This window comes from Balaenoptera physalus, assembly GCF_965194825.1.
Source record: "Balaenoptera physalus genome assembly, chromosome: 20".
Classification (NCBI taxonomy): Eukaryota; Metazoa; Chordata; class Mammalia; order Artiodactyla; family Balaenopteridae; genus Balaenoptera; species Balaenoptera physalus.
The window spans coordinates 23,695,465-23,714,478 of record NC_138901.1 but is presented as its reverse complement, the minus strand read 5'-3'; the positions used below and the strand labels follow the sequence as shown (position 1 = coordinate 23,714,478).

Below are 19,014 nucleotides of genomic sequence, written 5' to 3'. Positions count from 1 at the left end.
ACAGTGAGGCCGGACAATTCCTAAATGTTGGAGTTTGGAGCAGAGAAAGGCTTATTGCAGGGCCATGCAAGGAGACGGGTGGCTCATGCCCCTGAAACCCCCAACTCCCCAAAGGGTTTCAGCAAAGCATTTTTAAAGGCCAGGTTGGTGGGGGTGGGGGGTGGGGATGGGGGTGGGGGTGGGGGGAGGGGGGTGGGGAGAGGGGGTGGGAGGGGGTGTGTGTGTCACAGGGTATGTGATCAGCTTGTGCACAGTTCTCTAGTTGGTTGATGGTGAAGTAACAGGGTGGTGTCCCAGGGGTTAACATAATAAGTCCTTAGGCTCCAGGAGGCCTGGGGGCTATGTGTTCATGGTCATCAAATAGTTAATATCTTCCATTTGGTGGGGGTTTTCACATCTGTAAAACAACTCAGGAAATGTGCATCAGGTACTATTATCTGGGTACTTCAGAGAGGAGCTAGAGCAGAGGATATGGGGGAAAGGTCTGCCCCAGAAGGCCCCACAGGGTCCTGCTCGGTTACAATTCCATAGACAGAACGCAGTCTGTGTCAGAAGGCAGAGCAGGCCCGAGGTGCAGGGGTGGTTAGTTTTCATGGGCTGGGTAATTCCATAGGCTAAGTGGGAGGAACATTCTAACTACCTTGGAGAAGGGTCAGGGGTTTCCAGGATTTGGGCCACCGCCCACTTTTTAGCCTTTATGGTTGGCCTTGGAACTGTCATGGTGCTAGTGGCTGTGTCATTTAGCAGGCTGATGTAGTACAGTGAGCGTATAATGAGGCGCAAGTTCTACTGGAAGTTGAATCTTCCACCATCTTGGGCCTAGTCGGTTCTAACCAGTTCTTGTTGTATCCAGTTTTTCTCAAGGGCTGTGTCATTCTTTAAGGATTGTGCCCTGCCCCCTTCCCTCTTCATTTATACCTTCCCCAGTTAAGGACAGTCTTCCCAGGAAGGAAAGGAGAGGTGAAAGGCAGAGGGCTGCTGTTGGCTGTACCGCAAGGTAGTGACCAGACCAAGGGGCAAACAGCTCTGCGGAGAAATATCCAGTGAAATTCCCACTCTTTCCCACAATTGACATTTGCTAACCCTGAAAAGGAAGCCCAAATAAAAGTGTACTGCAGATTGAGGCCCAAGGGAACACTGGGTGTCCTTGCTCCAGAATGAAGACTGCTAGTGTACTGTGGTTTAATGCTCTGCAACTAGAAGTTTGGAAAGCCAGCAAGGTGTAATAGAGGCCTGGACTGTCACAGCATCTAACACTGGTTATCAGTGCAATGCCAGGACCACTAGGGTGATGACACATGATTCCCGTAGTCAGCTCACCGCCCTGAGGAGAGAGACACTGGGTCTCTGCCCATCTCAGGCTGTAAGCACTGCTGGAGGGGTGGGGGTGGGGGTGAGTGTACACTTACTGAGAGGAGGGGCTTGCTGGCTCCTCCAGGGAAGCTGGGCACCACCAAAGGGTGGCTAGTGGTTTGTCAGGCAGAGAAGAGATAAGGATTGTCTGCAAATGTATGACAGGCCTGATTTCTATGAGAGAATCTAGAATTTTGTCAAGGGTGTGTCTCAGGCTGAACTGGCCACACAATGATGCTAGGGGCAGAGATCATCATCTCAGGGTGGGAACAGGGCAGCTTAATTGGGCTGGGAAGGTGGGTGGGGAGACAGGCAGGAGGGAGCAGGGGCATGGGGTATTTTGCTAAATTAGCCTTGGATGCCATCCTGCAGGCAGGGGGAGTCATCAAAGCAGGGCCGAGGGTCAGATGGTGTTTGAGGAGGGTGCTGAGGGAGGCTCCTTGCGGGGATAAGTGAGGTTGACGCGCATTGGGAGGCCGCCAGTTCGGCCTGGGAGGGAGGTGGAGGGCTTGAAGCAGGGCTCAAGCAGAGCGAAGGGAAGGGGAAACTGGATTTCACAGGTAGGATAAGGACTTGTGCTAGACGGGGAGGAGAGAAAGCAGCTCTGGGTGCTCGGTGAATGGGGAAAAGCAGATGGTACTGGCCGGGGTACTGACTCACGACCAGGAGAGGTTTGCGTGCGCGCGTGCGCGCGTGCGCGCGTGTGAGGAGGTACTGAAGACAGGAGTTGGATTGAAAGCGCGCAGTTCTACTTCTGGCACATCCAGGTGGGGTAGAAATCACTTCCTGCCCCTGGAGCCCTCGCTGCCCCATTCTGCAAACCCGGGGCGTGGACAGAGTCGTCCGGAAGCGTCCGGCCTCGCGGGTTGGGCGGTGGGCCGTCGGGGGTGTGGCCTCCGCCGGCCCCGCCTCCGCGGGCTCCCTGCGGCGGTGGTCGCTCAGCTCTCGGCTCGGATCTCGGCTCAAGCCCGCATCGCCGCCCGCGCCCGCCTGCTTACCGGTAAGCCGGCGGCCCAGATCCCTTCCCGCCCTCGGGCCGCCTCGGTCCCGCAGGCCGGGCGCTCCCCCGGGACCCCTGCCGAGTGTCCTCCGCGGGCACCCGGGGACGGCTGAGGGGCGGCGGCCCGGCGCGGGCAGGGCTGAGGCGTCCCGCAGGCCACGTGTCCCCGCGGTAGCGGCGGGCGGGCGCGGGAGCCACGTGGCCTCCGTGCCGGGGTCTGGGCCCCCTCGCGGCCTGTGTGAAAGCGGCCGCGACGCCCTGACCGCACCTGCCGCCCGCAGGACCATGGCCCACGCGGAGCGCACCTTCATCGCCATCAAGCCCGACGGCGTGCAGCGCGGCCTGATGGGCGAGATCATCAAGCGCTTCGAGCAGAAGGGATTCCGCCTTGTGGCCATGAAGTTCCTTCAGGTGACGCGCCCCGCTCCCCTACCCCCGCGGCGGCGAGGTCGCGGGTGGTTTTCCTTCCCCGCAGCGCCGATCCGCGTGTCTTTTCCTAGTCGGAGTCCCCCTTGGCTGACTTCGGACCCGCGAATACCCCATTGCTTTGGGCCTCCAACACCCCACCCCCCAACCCAGGGCGCCACGGGCCCGCTTGACCCTTCCCCGAGGCCCGGGGGGACAGACGCCCTTGGAAGGTTAAGCGGAGGTGACGTGACTCAGGCTCCGGGGCTGCTTCCTTCCCGCGGCTGCGACGGGCAGTGGGCCGCAGGGGGGCAGCAGGGAGTGGAGGAGGTCTGCGCCCCGGGCCCACGCAGGTCCACCCAGGCACAGGATGGAGGCTGGAATCCTTTTGTGCTTCAGCTTGCAACTCTGAGATGATTGAGGTCTTAGGTGGGGTGTGCCTTACTCTGCCCTTTCTCTGCAGGCTCCCTTTGGCATAGGGCAGTAACTTTATCTTCCACATTAAATTTGGGGTACAGATCTGGACCTTAGGGGATAAGTACCTAAGAACTGAAATTTAAACCAAGCTTTCTCAGTTAACGTCTGAAATGTTTAAAAGGGCATTGGGAATGGGCCAGAGGGTTTGATATGACCTCTCTCTGGCATATTTCCTTTGATTGCAGCCAACACTTAACTCCCTAACCACCTCTTTCTAAGGATTATAACATCCGTCAGGTCATTGACATGAGGGTGTCTTCATGATCAGAACAATCTTTCCGCTAAGATAGCATCAGTTTCATGGTTTGGATGGGTTTTTGTTTTTTTTTTTTTTAAATACACACGTTATGAATGTGAGCTAAAATACACACCCAGACTTTTAGAGAACCTACCATGTTACTGGCGGGGGGGCGGGCGGGTTCTGAGGATGGGATAGAGCCGTATTTGAGCCTTTCTAGTTTACTTCCTAATTGGTACCTCCTCTTCAATGCCAGGCCTCTGAGGAACTCCTGAAGCAGCACTACATTGACCTGAAAGACCGCCCATTCTTCCCAGGGCTGGTGAAGTACATGAACTCAGGGCCGATTGTGGCCATGGTACGTGCTTGTGGTGGAGGAGAGGGAACCAAGGAAAGTAACGGCTTATAGGTAACTGAGTTTGCTCAGTGTCTTCATGTTCCTTTTTAGACATCTTCCGCAGATACTCCAAATTCCTTGTTTTACAAAGGCAGCCTGCTGGAGTGAGTTAGTTTACAGAGCAACTGGGAACTTGGGAGGAAAAAGGAAGCGAGAATCAGAACTTAAAGAGTTCTCTGTGATCCTGTGCTAGAAATGAACTGGTCTATTTCTTCCTGTGGCATTAATGTCCAATTGGAAATGAAGTGAATAGAGGTAGAGGGTATAATAGGGAGTTAATAAAATTGTTGGGAAAGAAGCCCTACTTCCTGTTCCCTGAGGGTGACCTTTTCTTCTTTCTGCTTTTCCCTGGAATACATTTTCCCCTTTCACGTCAGTCTTTGCCATGTCTTGCTCTAACAGTCTTCTGCGATGCCCTTCCCACTGATCCTGTTCCAGTCTGGTCACTTTTCTTTACCCTTTCACCACTATTTTTTTAGAGTTTGTGGCTGCATAAGGATTCTTCAGTCTTGTTAATCTGTGTCTCAGCCAGAGTGGGAAGCCCCCAAGTTGGGCAGACTTTTTCTCTGTATCCTAGCAATACACTTGGGATGGAGTATTTTATATCGACCCCTACTACTACTGGGGTTGGCTGATAATCATGTCACTGATTGGTCTTACTGATATGTGCTGTTAGGTAGGGGTAAATGTTTGTTTTTAATGGTCCTGAATGGCAGAACTGATGAAATCCCTTTTCCCTACTGTCAAGGTCTGGGAGGGCCTGAATGTAGTGAAGACAGGGAGAGTGATGCTTGGGGAGACCAACCCAGCGGATTCTAAGCCGGGCACCATTCGTGGCGACTTCTGCATTCAAGTTGGCAGGTAAGCTCCAAGGGACACTAATGACTTTTCCTCAAAGCCACTTAACTTGGGTTTAAAACAAACATTTTTGGCATATTCCAATTTTAGAAAAATTTGAACGTTTAAATTAGGTGGTAATTATCACTGGATGAACGCTTTTTTTTAACATCTTTACTGAAGTATAATTGCTTTGAACGCTTTCTTAAATGGTTACTTCTCTAGGCTACTTAAAATTTTAGCCAAGGCATTGCACAAGGGAGCTGCCTGTGGTAGGTCCTTCGTGATAGCAGAAAGTACGGAGAGTGGGGCAAGGAAGGGGTCTAGCCTTGGCTCTGCCCTTTGTATCCAAGGGTGTGTCACTTTTAGCCTTTTTGGTTTGCTCACTCATCAGAATCTCTATAAAAATTTTTATAGTTATGAGACTCAAATGGAATAAAGGGATTGTCAATAAGCGTGAATGTTTTGATTGGACTTTGCAAATTAGTGTTGTAAGAAAATACAGCAGAAATGGCCGTGATAATGAATACGTCACATCTAGTTTGGGTTTTGGTCTGGGTATTCCTGTATTTTTCAAAATTTGGGAAGTAATGTTTTGTGGCAATCTTGGGTACAAGCACTGTTTTGAAAATTTAGAAGCATAATAAAGTTGAACCAAGTGATGCTTTTGGATTAAGTACTTCTATAGTTTTATAGTTGCTTTTAAGAGGAGGTACTTGGGGGTGGTCAGCTGCTTCAAGGAGCAACTGGCTGAAAAGGTCTTCAGTGACTGTCCTTTGCTTTATCCATTAAACAGACTTTTGTACTTTAAAATGTGGTAACTAGAAATTGTTCTCCTTAGGAACATCATTCATGGCAGTGATTCAGTAAAAAGTGCTGAGAAAGAAATCAGCCTGTGGTTTAAGCCTGAAGAACTGGTTGAGTACAAGTCTTGTGCTTTTGACTGGATATATGAATAAGAGGTGGACGGAGCATCAGTCCCCTCTGGCACCACCTGATGTGTCCCTGGGCACAGCTCTTCATTCCACTAACTTGGAAGCAGTAGGATGGATGTTTCTTTCCTAAAGTATATCTACCAATAAAGCCTTTGAAAACGGTGTGCAGCCTCTGGTGATTGATTACTGGTTACTAAGCTGGAAGACGTGACTTGGTTCCCTGGCTATCGTAGTGTTATCCAGAACAAATTAATCCTGCTTGTTATGGAAAAATGATTTAATCCTTCTCAGCACCTGGTATACTTCCAGACTCTAGGAGGGAAAGCAGTGAGGCTGAAGAGGACAAGTGTGGCACTGGTTGCGTATCTGAGGAAACTAATAAGGAAATAATGAACATAATAAAGATCCCAACCACTTTAGCTGATGTAGAAATGCACATTTCTGTACAAAGAATTTGTTGAAACTTGGTAGAATGAAACATAGACTAGTCAAGTTGTCCAGATTTACATTCTTGTTGATTGCAAATTGGGCAAGTTACGTATGAGGAAATGGAAGCCTAAGGACACCTGTAAGGTGAGGATGATACCATGGCAATGCAGGATTAAATGAAACAATGCATGTAAAGCAGTTAACCTAGTGCCTGGCCCATAGCTGGTACACAAATATTCCCTGCAACACTACCTCCCTTCTTATTCTCTACCCTGGGATGCGATATTTAGCATGCCTATTTCCTGGGCTAGTAGTAAGTGGTTACAAAATCCATATTGCCTGTTAATTTTGCTGGATTGGTACAGTTGTAAAATGATGCCAAAGAGCACCTATCAATATAAATTATAACTGTCACCTGGAGTCTGCCTTAAAAACGAGATTATAGAAATATGTGCGTTTATGAATACCTGTTTTCTTAGGAAACTGGTGAAAGCTTTTCATGCCACTTCCATATAAACGACTCAACATTACGTGTTTTTTTTTTTTTTTGGCCACATGGCTTTGCCGGATCTCAGTTCCCCCACCAGGGATTGAACCGGGGCCACAGCAGTGAAAGCCCAGAATCCTAACCACTAGGCCACCAGGGAACGCCCTCAACATTACGTTTTTTTATGCACATTGCTATACTATAAGACAATGACAAACACACCAACAGCTTGGTACAAAGTGTCAGGATTCTAATTTCAAGTCAACGATTGACAAGAAATTTAACATTTTCTAAATTATTTTTTAGTTTCAAATGAATCTCATGTTTATATATGCTACATGCTTTCACTACATTAAGTGGCAGTTTATTGAAATTAGATCCTGGGGCAGGCCTGGGGTCTGCATTTTAGTGTGGAGGTGCCCACCCCGGATGCACATGCACAGTGGCTAAGGTACCTGTAATCAGCAGCAGCAGTTATTACGTATAGGCTTACTCTGTGCCAGGGATGTTCTAAGAACTTCACATACATTAACTCATTTAATGTTCACAACTCTTCGGAAGTTGGTACTAGTATCCTATTTTATAATAGGAAACTGAGTCAAGTTACAGAGCTTAACAAGTGAAGGAGTCAAGTTCCAATGCAAGCAGCTGGCTTTAGACTCTGCTCTTGGCCACTGTGCTTTACTGCCTTTATATAGTTTTCCAAGTGACATGATAAAGTCATGAGTTTGGAGGGTGATGAAGTCAAATTTGGAGTGGTGAGAGCTGAGAGGAAGGATATGAATGTTAGGACTTAATTTGGCAGAACTGAATGAGGAAGGGTAGGCTATGGTGAGGACAAAAGCACTGCCTCTGGAGTAAGGTTGGGTTTTGGACCTAATCCTATATACCAGTTGGGTGTGTGAAAGTGGACAACTAATTCAGAACCTTTTATGCTTTCGTAAAACTGTATTTTAAACATATAATAAATGCATTTTTTAAAATGCATTACTTTTTATATAATTATTTGTTGTTAATAGGCAAGCCCTGCTTTGGCCTGCTTGTGAGGCTTGGAATTTTTTTTTTTTTTAAAGAGAGCGGTTGCTTGAGGATAAACAGCTAGTTTTTTAAAATTAATTAATTAATTAATTAATTTATGGCTGTGTTGGGTCTTCGTTTCTGTGCAAGGGCTTTCTCTAGTTGTGGCAAGCGGGGGCCACTCTTCATCGCGGTGCGCGGGCCTCTCACTATCGCGGCCTCTCGTTGCGGAGCACAGGCTCCAGACGCGCAGGCTCAGTAGTTGTGGCTCACGGGCCTAGTTGCTCCGCGGCATGTGGGATCTTCCCAGACCAGGGCTCGAACCCGTGTCCCCTGCATTGGCAGGCAGATTCTCAACCACTGCGCCACCAGGGAAGCTCGAGGCTTGGAATTCTTAACAGGCCAAAAAGGGATGTTAACCTAGCCTCAGTAAGAGTGCAGAAAGGAAATAGTTGCTGTTTTCCCCGTCTCACAAGGCTGGATAAACAACACAGTGCTAAAGTTACTTGTTTTGGGGAAACATTTGTTCCTCTTAAAACATGGGCATAAAGCACTTTAGGAAACTAGTTTCCCAAGAGGCGCATAACGGTTTAAAGAAGAATGTATATGTCAAAGCTTGGGATAGTAATTGAGGCCAACCTGGGAATTCCAATTTACTAGGGCAACTGTTTTCAAGCCATTTAAGGTAGGAAGCAGGGCAGAAATTAGGTTCTGTTTTTCTTGGAATGTGTTATATTTTTCTAAAGTGATGAAATTAACTCCTAAAGATACCCAATCCATCTCATTGCTATCTAACATCCATAAAATTCTCTACAAACTGCTTATGCAGTAAAAGTTGGATAATTTCCCACAGAGTCAACTGTTGATAAAGGAGGGTGTCTGCGTTCCCTCTTAATGTAAACAGCAAGAGCAAGCTGGGATAATTGATTTACATCCTATGAACCTTGTTGCTGAGGTTAATGGAGCTGGAAAAAAAAAAAAGTCTCCTAGCAATCATGCCAACCCTGAAACACCATGTTCTGACTAAAGTGATTTAATTTCCCCACAAGGGGTCCGCACTCACCCCTCCTGTGGTTTTTGCCTATTCCCGCCAAGTGAGATCCTGGCTCAAATGCAACTATGGCATATATAGTCCCATATATATATATATCCACCCATATTCTCTTCCTCTCGTCAGCCAGCAGTAAATTCTTCCTCACTTGTGCTGGCTTACCTTATGAGAGTACAGGTTCTGTGAGGGAGGAACTGATCTGACTTTCCCAGGGGCCTTCGACTGCTTATAGAAGGCACTCAAGGGACTTCCCTGGCCGTCCAATGGTTAAGACTCCATGCTTCCACTGAAGGGGGTGCAGGTTCAATCCCTGGTTGGGGAACTAGGATCCTGCGTGCTGCGTGGCGCGGCCAAAAAAATAAATAAGAAAAAGGCGGCACTCAATATTTTGAATAAAAAAGGAAATCCCTCAAATACCAAAGCATATTAAAGAATTGCTCATATACAACTTAACTTTATCGTTTTATTTTGTGTAAAAAAGGGCAAATTTAGTGAATTATTTTCATTTTGTACACAAAGTTATAATTTTAATGCTTTTCACATCCATGCTGAAAATTTGCAATTTGGTAAAAATGAAAGGAACATAAATTTCTCCAAAGGAATTTTTCACGCCATTATATACACTTTACGAGAAAGTTTCAAACACTTTCTCAATGATCACAAGTTACCAAGAAAATAAAAGATTAAATTTGTACAGATATTGATCTATTTATCAAATACATACAGAAATGATGTAAAAACCTTATGCAGTTTACTTTGACCTCTGTCCTCAAAAGATTTGCCCAGGGACAGATACTTTTCTTTTGTATAAATGACTGTGGCTTTATTTAAAATATGAAAATCAAAGGAAGAAACCCAGTTTAATCACAGTATTTTTAAAATCCCTTCCCAATAGTAAAGGATCATTACCAAATATATAGCACCATAATACAAATATTGATGGGAGAGGGTATTCACATCACACAAAATTAATAATAATAAAAACAAACAAACACTGAAAACCCGTGTTAGTATCCGTAGAATAAGAAGTTGATAACAGCTTTAGCTTTCCTCATACACAGCAAGGAAAAGGTTAAAGAGTTTAAACTACCAAAAATCCCCAAATAATCCTAACAGGAAAAAAACAAAAGAAACCCAAGGTCAGCAGTACATTTGAACCGTAGAAGAGAATGGGGCTACTGAGTTGTACACTTGGAGTTGTGGCTAAGACAAAAATCTCCTCTGCATCAACTCATTTTCTGTTCATCGGCAGCAGGGAGTTAGAGTCTGAACAATGAAGAGGGCTTCAGATTGTGTTTATTCTGTAGGAAGTCCTTACCAACATTTAACGTTGGTCATGGGATTAAGACACGAAACACTTCATAAATAGGTGGGAAATCTGAAAACACTCAGAGCCTGGCTTTGCTGTAGAACTGGAAGCTTATAAAACCTGGCTACAAATGAGCATTTCACAGAACTAATTACCAGGCTCCAAATCAAATCCCTCCTGGTTTATTCAGTTCCCTATAGAGCCCCTAAGCCCAGGGTACTGTTAGAGCACATGATACAACTGGCTTCTTGTGTCCATATCATGGAATCGGAGTCCTGGGTTTAATTCACTAAGCCTGAGAATAAAGATTGTTGTAACCCTTGCTTTTTGGAAGTCTTCCAGGCTTTAAGTTTATAGGAAGATTCTTAAAAGTTAAAGATTTGGGAAGTGTGAGGATGTCACATTTACAGTAGGTCCCTCTCAGTAATGTTGTTTAAGATAAATATCCAGTAATTTAACAGCTGAATTCACATATATCTGACACATGAGAATCAACTTGGCGTTGATATGATCTGCATTTATGCCCCTAAAGAGTCAGTATTAAGAAATGTTGACATGCGATTCCATACATTCTTACACTATAAAGTAACAAATTTTACTTCCAGTAGCAACTACAAAACCTTATGATATTAACCCCTCTTGCATAGAATGAGGTAAACCTGTGCATATTACCAATGCTATTATTCCCAAAAGTAGAGCAATATTTTAGAAAATAAATTGCTGGTTTTTAATGTTCTATGCATTTTAAAATTCAAACAAAAAAATCTTACCTAAAATGGTCTCCTGGGGCTTTCCATTAACATTTTTTAAAGCATTCCATAGGCTGAAGGACTGTAGAGGTTAATCATTTTGATTAATTTCTAATTAGCCCTACCTATATTCCAGAGGAGATGGTCAATATTACCACTCTGAAGAGGCCAGGCTAAGACCCAGAAGCACTTCTAGAACAGATGCAAGTAATTCCTGAGAGTTTAGTTTATGAACCTCACTGGTAAATGCTAAAGCTCTCTCATTCAGTCACAACTCAGAAAGTCAAAAAATGCAGAGAGCAAACCTTTCACCAATTTACCCTTATATCCTTTTTTCAAAGGAAGCCATGTGAATTTTAAAATAGGGAATGTTCAAAATGGTCCAAATCCATTATTATTGTTAAAATTAATTCTGAATAGAGTTAAAGACAATTCATACTAATTTTATATATATATATATATATATATATATATATATATATATATATATATATATATATGGAATTTTAAGAAAATTAAATTCTCTTTCAAATTAGTTTTCTAACAAATCCAGGATAGTTAAAAGCAGAGCTGGAATGATTTTGAAATCTAAACTTATCTTGGCTTTAAACAACTGTTAATTTGATTCTCCTGGTAATACAGAACATGTGTTTTGGGGTGTGGTTATACCAAGTATTATCTCACAGATGGAGAGAAATGGCAGAGAACTGACGAGAATCCCTTTTGTGGGGTATTGTTTAGTAAGGAAAATAAAATAAACTTAGGACAATATTGCATTTTCCCCAACCCCTCAACATGTAGACTGAGATCTTGTATATCTTGTCAACCATTCCAGTTTAACACTTTAGTGTTAGGATAATTTTACTCATTTTTTAATTAAAAGAGAACATATAAAAGTATCCAGAGTTCTTCCAGTTTCATACAGAACTCCAAAGAAATTTTCACAGAATGAAAAACATTTCTGTACAAATATTTAAAATGGGCTGCAATAAAATGCCAACAAGCAGAATTAATTACCCTTCCGTGATCTATGTGGTGATGCGCTCTCCATGGGGCGGGGATGGGGGGGATGTTCAGTTGCATATTCTGCAGCAGAGGAAGCTGGAGATGTGACTGGCCTAACTTCCAAAATCCCAAAATCTCCCAACAGGTACCAAAAAGGTTCATTTGTAATGACAGTTCATTTGCATTTACAACTATATCCTTCTTAAATCATTTCCTTCAATCCTGCTACCTAAACTTTAATCTTACCAAAAAAGTTAGAATTTCAGTTCTTGTTAACAATGCACATAAATCCAAACTTGGAAAATATTACAAAATTCTTTCAAAAGCTTCAAATACAACACAAAAATTGTCCATCTTTATAAATTGAAAAATTTCCCCCCACAGCTAAAATAGTTTCCCTACCCACTTGAAAAATCTGGAACTGAAATTTTCTATGTTTAGCAAAATGTCCCAGTAGAATAGCCCCGCTGTACAGCTGGATTGATTATAAATCAGTCCTGTGTAAAATTCTTTCCCTCCCACCCTCAGTTTCTGAGCAACCTCAGGGCTCTTGTTTGATGTAGAAGTTGGCAGAGCCATTGCTTTCCTGATCAGATGCTCCTTGGAGGAAATTATAATCCTCTCCATCCATCAACTCCTCCTTCAGCTGCAATGTAGTCACTGCAAGAAATAAATGTACAAGATGTTATTAAGTCTTTCTAGAATATTCAGATTGCTTCATGTTCCACCAGCTTCACAGTTAATAAGACTTCTTCATGTCTTCAATAACTCTTAAAACTAACCCCCCCGAAGGAAGAGCATTTAATTAATTTTAATTTTCAAAGTATATTCATAGTTAAGAAGAGTTCCAAAATGGAACAATACTGCAAATTGGACACTGCACAAATGGACACTGTCAATGAAATGTTGAAGGTAATACTGATCACTAATTTGACTAGAATGATTAGAATTTTTCTCATGATTAAGTACTCACTTTTATGTCAATGTCTACATAAACAGCATATTTCTTGGATAGTGCTGAATAGTAAGTAACACAACAAATGACTTTAATATGTTATTATCTCCAAGGAGTATCTAAAGACTCCCTTCATAAAAAAGATATAAATCTGATAATATTAAACACCTGTATTAAAACTAAAATCAAGAAAAACTTAAGTAATCATTTTAGGTAAAATAAAAATTGATTGACATCAGCAACGTGAAAATCCTTGGTATAAGAAACAGCTAACTTTGGGAATTCCCTGGTGGTCCAGTGGTTAGGACTCTGCACTTTCAATGCCGAGGGCACGGGTTCAATCCCAGATCGGGGAACTAAGATCCTGCAAGCTGTGCAGTGCGGCCAAAAAAGAAAACAAAAACAAAAACAGCTAACATTACCAATGGGATCACTTAACAGTAGTACTACCTGTCTGAGTTCTTATCTGAAGACTTCTTTTTTAATGAAAACAAACAACAGTATAGGCAGTCCTCAATTTATGAACAGGTCATGTTCCAATAGGTCTTTATTTTTATGGACAACTGTTTTTCAGTTTCCAGTATTTTCAGTGGGGTTTAGGTTTCTTGGTAGCCACTGGAGTCATGCTAGTCATAATTTTTAGTGACAGGAGGGCTCCTCTTAATGCATGGACAAGCAAGAAGAAAAAGAGGAATGTTTTCTTTGCTGGTCCCAGCACTGGTCTTAGGCAAAAGTTCAGGCTGTTTAATTCTGAGATTTTCCTTTCTCTTTTTAAAAACATCTCTTAAGTTACCTCAATGCAGTTAGCCAGTAATTTCAGGCGGCCCTAAATCCTTTCCCTGAAGCCCACCCTCTACTTCCTATAGAACACCTCCCTTCAAAAAAATTACTTTCCTACTTTTTAAATGAAAATGATCTCAGCTAGGTGTTAAACAAACACTAGTCTTAGTAACTGCCAACCTCTCAGAGATGTATTCGAGTTTCTTAAAAAGTTACTGTTTAACCAAAATTGAGTTGGTAAAGTTTCAAGTAATTTCAAGAACAGGTGACCTTTTATGCTTATATTCTCACTGGAATCTAATCCCATGGTGAGTAATGCTAACTTTCTTCTTCAATTTCTTCAGCACAGAGCTCTGTTAAGTCAGAGGTCACAAACTGGGCTTTTCCCTCCCTCACCTCTGCCCTGTGGTTCTTTTAAATTGACTGAATATTCTGAAACAGGAGATTCCATATAAAACCATGAAAAGTAGGGAGACTTGGTAACATAAGACTAGCATTCCTGAAGGGCTATTAACAGTGGGAACCGATGTAACCTAAGGCCTCCCTCTGCACAACTTGTGACTCTCAGGCTGGCTGCTCAGCCACTGAGTAACCACCTGTCTGCTTCCTGCAGGGACTGTCTCCAAAGGAAAGGTGAAATTTTTGTTTCTTTTTTTAATGGCTCTTTTCATAACAATTGGAGTGGATGAAGATATATATGGAATGTAAATTGGGAACTGCTTATACAGGGGGAAAAAGGTCAATTTATGAGAAGAATTAGGACTCAAAGAGTATTTAGATGAGTAGTAAGCCAACTAAGTTTCATGAAACAGTAACACCATGTGGAACAATATTAAAATGGCTACTTTTAAAGTCAAATAGTGATAGAAAAATACTTCGTGTCTTGATTTTAGTTACAAAAGATTAGTTTCAAAAATAATGGTCTTTGACATCTTATTTAATAATTTAATGAATAATCTTTTGGGGCTTCCCTCGTGGCGCAGTGGTTAAGAATCCGCCTGCCAATGCCTGGGACACGGGTTCGAGCCCAGGTCCGGGAAGATCCCACATGCCACGGAGCAACTAAGCCCATGCGCCACAACTACTGAGCCTGTGCTCTAGAGCCTGTGGGCCACAACTACTGAGCCCGCGTGACTAGAGCCTATGCTCCGCTACAAGAGAAGCCACCGCAATGAGAAGCCCGCGTGCAGCAACGAAGACCCAACACAGCCAAAAATAAATAAAATTAAAAAAAAAAAAAAAGAATAATCTTTTGAAATAACGCTAATTCATTTTATTTTACTTTGGTACTTGTTTTGGTAATGGTGTTAAAAAATTTAATAGCCCAAAGACTGAAAAGTGAATACACTATGCCTACAATAATAGCAAAACACATACCAATCAGACTGCTGAAAGGTAAAGCAAACATGACTGTGCTTGCTTTCTTTAAAAAATCCTTTAAAAAAATTAGTTAATATGATAAACATGCTTTTATGGAGGATATCAAACATATAACAGTTATACTTCAAATCAAACCAACATGCATTGTTATGGACATTTGAACAATACCATGAAAATAAACACATGGAAAAGGAAAAAAACCCCAAATTTCATTAAAGGTGCAGTACCCACAATAAAAGGTTGATTAAAACAATATCTTGTTATATGATGATCAGATGGCTAAATGAATGAGAAAAGAATTACTGTGCTTCAAGACCAAACATGTTCCATTCAAACAGATGCTTTTTGTTTTTTTTTAAATGTAAGAAAAGTAAATTGAAATTCTAAAGCACATCCTGAAACCATTTGCACTTATTATTAACAACAAAGTTCTGGATTATGCTTCTACTCGTGTTAAAATATGGAAACAATGTTCTTAAAAAAAAGTAACTCAAGATAAAGGTGAAACAGTCACTCAGATGTGTAATGTTCTAATGCAAAGTTTCAGTGTTTTCAAGGAACCTAAAATAAAGCCTGTCTGGTATCTTCACACTAATCATTTCTCCTTTACAGGCCTTATTCTCAGTGAATGATGGATGAAATAAAATAGATCCTGTGGCTGATTTCACTTTCTACACAAATGCATTTTCTTGGCTCTGTTTTTAAAAAGAAGTACTTTGCTGACTTTAATCACTAACATTTCAGAAGACAATCTAACAGAAATCACATTCTCCTAGTTAGAAGTCCATAAATAATAAATTCCCTCAATAGCTAAACAAACCGTAGCTTTCAGAGAGTTAAGACAGCAACATAGTCCCTACATAGTTTCACCATAGTAAAATCACACTACATCCCACAAGATGTGCCCCTAGCTCAGAAGACACACACAATAGACACTAGTGGAAAGGGAAGTCACTTAGGAGGCCTTGTAGGTTCCATCCTGTATGCCTACTCCAAGTTCCTGGGTTTTGCCAATCCTAAAAGTCAAGTTCTCTCACAAAACGTGACACACGCCTTCAAAATCAGTCTAATGTTTAAAGAAAATACATCTAAAATGCAATAAAAATTAAAACATATTCAGAGCTCACAATATCTATGGTTAATTACTTAGGTTACAGAAAACTTTCATAATAACAAGTACAAAAAGAAAAAAGTTACAAAGACAAGAAAAGAAGTTGAAAGGCTCTTTAGACATTTGAAGGTATTTCCATAAAAGAGCAGATAAACTTGTATTTTCAGTCCTAATCCATTTCTTATACAAAAGAGGTACAGTAATTTTCTCTAGATATAAAGATATGAGTGATCTTCAGAGAAACAGACTAGGAAGGATCAAGATCACCTAATACACTGTTTAAGAAGGCAAAAGCTAAAGAACACATTTTAAAATGGGAAAAAAAAGGCTGATGACAACTTCAGGTGCAAAAATATTAGCAAACAGAGGAATGAGAAGAAAATAGAGCTAGGTGCTAAGTCCCATCATGGTTTTCAACATATAAAAGGCATTTTAAAGACTGCAAATTAGGTAAACAATTGTTTAAAAGCAATAGTTAGGATATGGCATAACATATGCCAAGGTAGATACAACTTCAGGTTTGGGGCTATTTGATCTGTACTCATGTCTAAGATTCATCATATGCAAGTGAAGCCTCTGACATTCTACGGTAACATGTTTGTTCTTAGCAATTACAAAGGGCAGTCTTCCTTATACTCTACCAGCTTAGCCTAACCAATTCAATTCAAATTAAATGTCATTTACTTACTTAATCGCTGTACATATATAAACATGAAATTATAGAAATAAATTTCACTCTAATTCAATACCAAAATTATACAGGTATTATATTTCCAAATCCATGTTATTCAACTAAGATTGTGGTAAATGTTACTACCAGAACCAAAATCACACAGGAATACAAAACACATCCTGTCTACTGAATGAGATGCTATGGAATGCTATGAACAAAGCCTCATTTTTGGATCTGATTAATCAGATTGCTCCCTTATGGCGTATTTCTCCCTCAGGTCAAGTCACGTAGAATTCTGCAATGCAAAATGTTCAACCATTTTAACGAACCATGAAACAGTACAAGTTGTCTCACAATTCCATAAACTGAAATCACAGCTTTACCTGAATTTGAAGCTCAAAAGTGGCTTGTAACAAAATAAAAATCCTTCCCTGATTACTCATTTTAGTGAAGTGACTACCAAAGACTAATGAAAATGAATTTTTTAGTTGAAAGAAAAAGAAAAATTTAATGTCAGCATCTGTCATGCCAGACCATGCTTCTGTCTCCCACCACCCTAACCCAGACTTTGACCCTCTGCAGTACCTGAGGTGCTGATGTGACCAATTACCTGTTTTGAGGCTGGGATTGAACTCTCGGCTAGTGCGGGGAGGTGGGAAGGCCTCCGGGGCAGTCTGTGCTGGAAGGGTTCGATATGGAGGAGGAGTCAACTCTTCGCCACCAGAGAAGCTCCTCCGTACCCCACCTGTCATGGGCAGGCTCGACAAACTGACAGGCTTCTTCCCAAATGGCATCTTCCTCTCTAAATATCAAGTTAAACTAAAGTAAGCTTTTACTTACATGTGTGGTAAGAAAACTGCATCATAACTAGGAAAGGTTGTGCTGCATAGGATACTCTGAAAAGAGAACCAACTATGCAAGGTTTGTATTTCTGAAAACAAGGGGTGTGTGTGTGTGTGTGTGTGTGTGTGTGTGTGTGTGCGCGCGCGCGTGCGTGTTGGGGAGTGGATGATGGGGGAGATTATTTCTAGTCTCTCAGAGTCTGGTAATCCTGGTTCTTGACTCTCTAATCAATTTAAAACAAAGCAAAATGAACTACAGAGAGCATCGAGTGTGGAGAATAGCTGACTAATTACCTTCAAAAAAATTTTAGTTTGAGGGGGACTGACAATCCAATGGCAGAGAGGGTTTTTTTTTTTTTAAATGATGTTACCTGAAGAGAGCTTTATACTTTTTTTTTGAAGGTACTTTTCAGTCCATTATCTCTCTCAAGTCTTTTTTTTTTTTTTTTTAAACTTTGGGTTTATTTATTTATTTATTTATGGCTGTATTGGGTCTTCGTTTCTGTGCGAGGGCTTTCTCTACTTGCGGCAAGTGGGGGCCACTCTTCATCGCGGTGCGCGGGCCTCTCATTATCGCGGCCTCTCTTGTTGCGGAGCACAGGCTCCAGATGCGCAGGCTCAGTAATTGTGGCTCACGGGCCTAGTTGCTCCGCGGCATGTGGGATCTTCCCAGACCAGGGCTCGAACCCATGTGCCCTGCATTAGCAGGCAGGTTCTCAACCACTGCGCCACCAGGGAAGCCCAGCAGAGAGGGTTTTAAAACCCTACTTGTAGGCATTTCACTGCCCATATAAGCCCAAACACTGTCCTTCAGGGAGAAATCCAACAGTTTAATTAATGAATTATACAAGTGGCAGGATTTTACTGATATGAAATGTGCTCCCCTAACTTTTGGTTTATAATTCACTCTTTTAGAAAGCAATTATAATTCTTATTCTGAAAAGCAGTTCTAAAATTTAAATGTTTGTTGCCTGCAAGTTCTTCAGCAATCTAATTTCTTTTGAAACACCCTTTGGTTACGGTTTCATAAGCACACATAAGCTTTCAAAGACTTACACAATGCTTTTACCAACAACAAAAAAATAAGCTTTGCAAATACTGAACAACCAAGCATACTGCATTAATTTGATTGAAAGCTGAAGGATACTTACATATCTTTGTGACTATAAATTGTATCTGTTTTCTTCCAGAGTTTACAAATGACTCAGGCAAGAGCAATCAGAAATTATCCTTTGCAAAATCAGAACTAAAAGACAAATCTAAGTTAGACAGTATTCTTATGTAACATGATCTGGAAACCAAGCTCCTATGAGTACACATTCAACTCTCAACTGCCAAACCAAAATCACTTGCAGCATTCATTTAGACGAAAAAGTCTAATGTACTACACACCTGGAGGTAAAAATGCAAGGAGAATCTCCAACTCTCTACTACTTACAATAGCCCCTGAAGATGGTACAGAAATTAGTGCTGGTTTTCCTGCTCTAGAATTACTAAGCCTTGAGGAAAAGAAGGCTTTTCAGATTGGACAGATCATGCGCACACAACAGTCTATATGATTCCCTCGACAGAACATCACCCTTA

General features: G+C 42.0%; 2 protein-coding genes and 1 pseudogene across 24 annotated transcripts in view; 2 read left to right on the top strand and 1 right to left on the bottom strand.

Moving 5' to 3' along the window:
- Positions 1 to 19,014, top strand: part of LOC309649851 (diphthamide biosynthesis protein 3 pseudogene) — a 185,968-nt pseudogene that overhangs the window by 45,986 nt on the left and 120,968 nt on the right. The gene's annotated exons all lie outside the window — the stretch shown is intronic.
- On the top strand, positions 2,195 to 5,805 carry LOC309649848 (nucleoside diphosphate kinase B). The gene is made up of 5 exons (XM_082440388.1): positions 2,195 to 2,353; positions 2,635 to 2,764; positions 3,730 to 3,831; positions 4,619 to 4,731; positions 5,549 to 5,805. Exons 2-5 carry the CDS (start codon positions 2,639 to 2,641, stop codon positions 5,664 to 5,666), a joined length of 459 nt encoding a protein of 152 aa, XP_082296514.1. The 5' UTR covers positions 2,195 to 2,353; positions 2,635 to 2,638; the 3' UTR covers positions 5,667 to 5,805.
- Positions 9,076 to 19,014, bottom strand: part of MBTD1 (mbt domain containing 1) — a 68,778-nt gene continuing 58,839 nt past the window's right edge. For 19 of the 22 annotated variants that reach the window (XM_082440348.1, XM_082440349.1, XM_082440366.1 and 16 more), the window contains 2 exons: positions 17,199 to 17,390; positions 9,076 to 12,349 (listed from right to left, as the gene is read on the bottom strand). In XM_082440348.1, the coding sequence (XP_082296474.1) occupies positions 12,231 to 12,349; positions 17,199 to 17,390 (311 nt within the window). In that variant the 3' untranslated portion in view covers positions 9,076 to 12,230. The remainder of the gene's footprint in view (positions 12,350 to 17,198; positions 17,391 to 19,014) is intronic. The other 3 variants (XM_082440350.1, XM_082440351.1, XM_082440352.1) reach the window with 1 other exon arrangement.

What these genes read in the sequence shown, in the direction of transcription:
- LOC309649848 (XM_082440388.1), top strand. Translation starts at nt 2,639, where the DNA reads ATGGCCCACGCGGAGCGCACCTTCATCGCCATCAAGCCCGACGGCGTG. An exon ending in TGGCCATGAAGTTCCTTCAG is followed by an intron (nt 2,765 to 3,729) that starts GTGACGCGCCCC and finishes CTTCAATGCCAG; the next exon opens with GCCTCTGAGGAACTCCTGAA. An exon ending in TTCTGCATTCAAGTTGGCAG is followed by an intron (nt 4,732 to 5,548) that starts GTAAGCTCCAAG and finishes TGTTCTCCTTAG; the next exon opens with GAACATCATTCATGGCAGTG.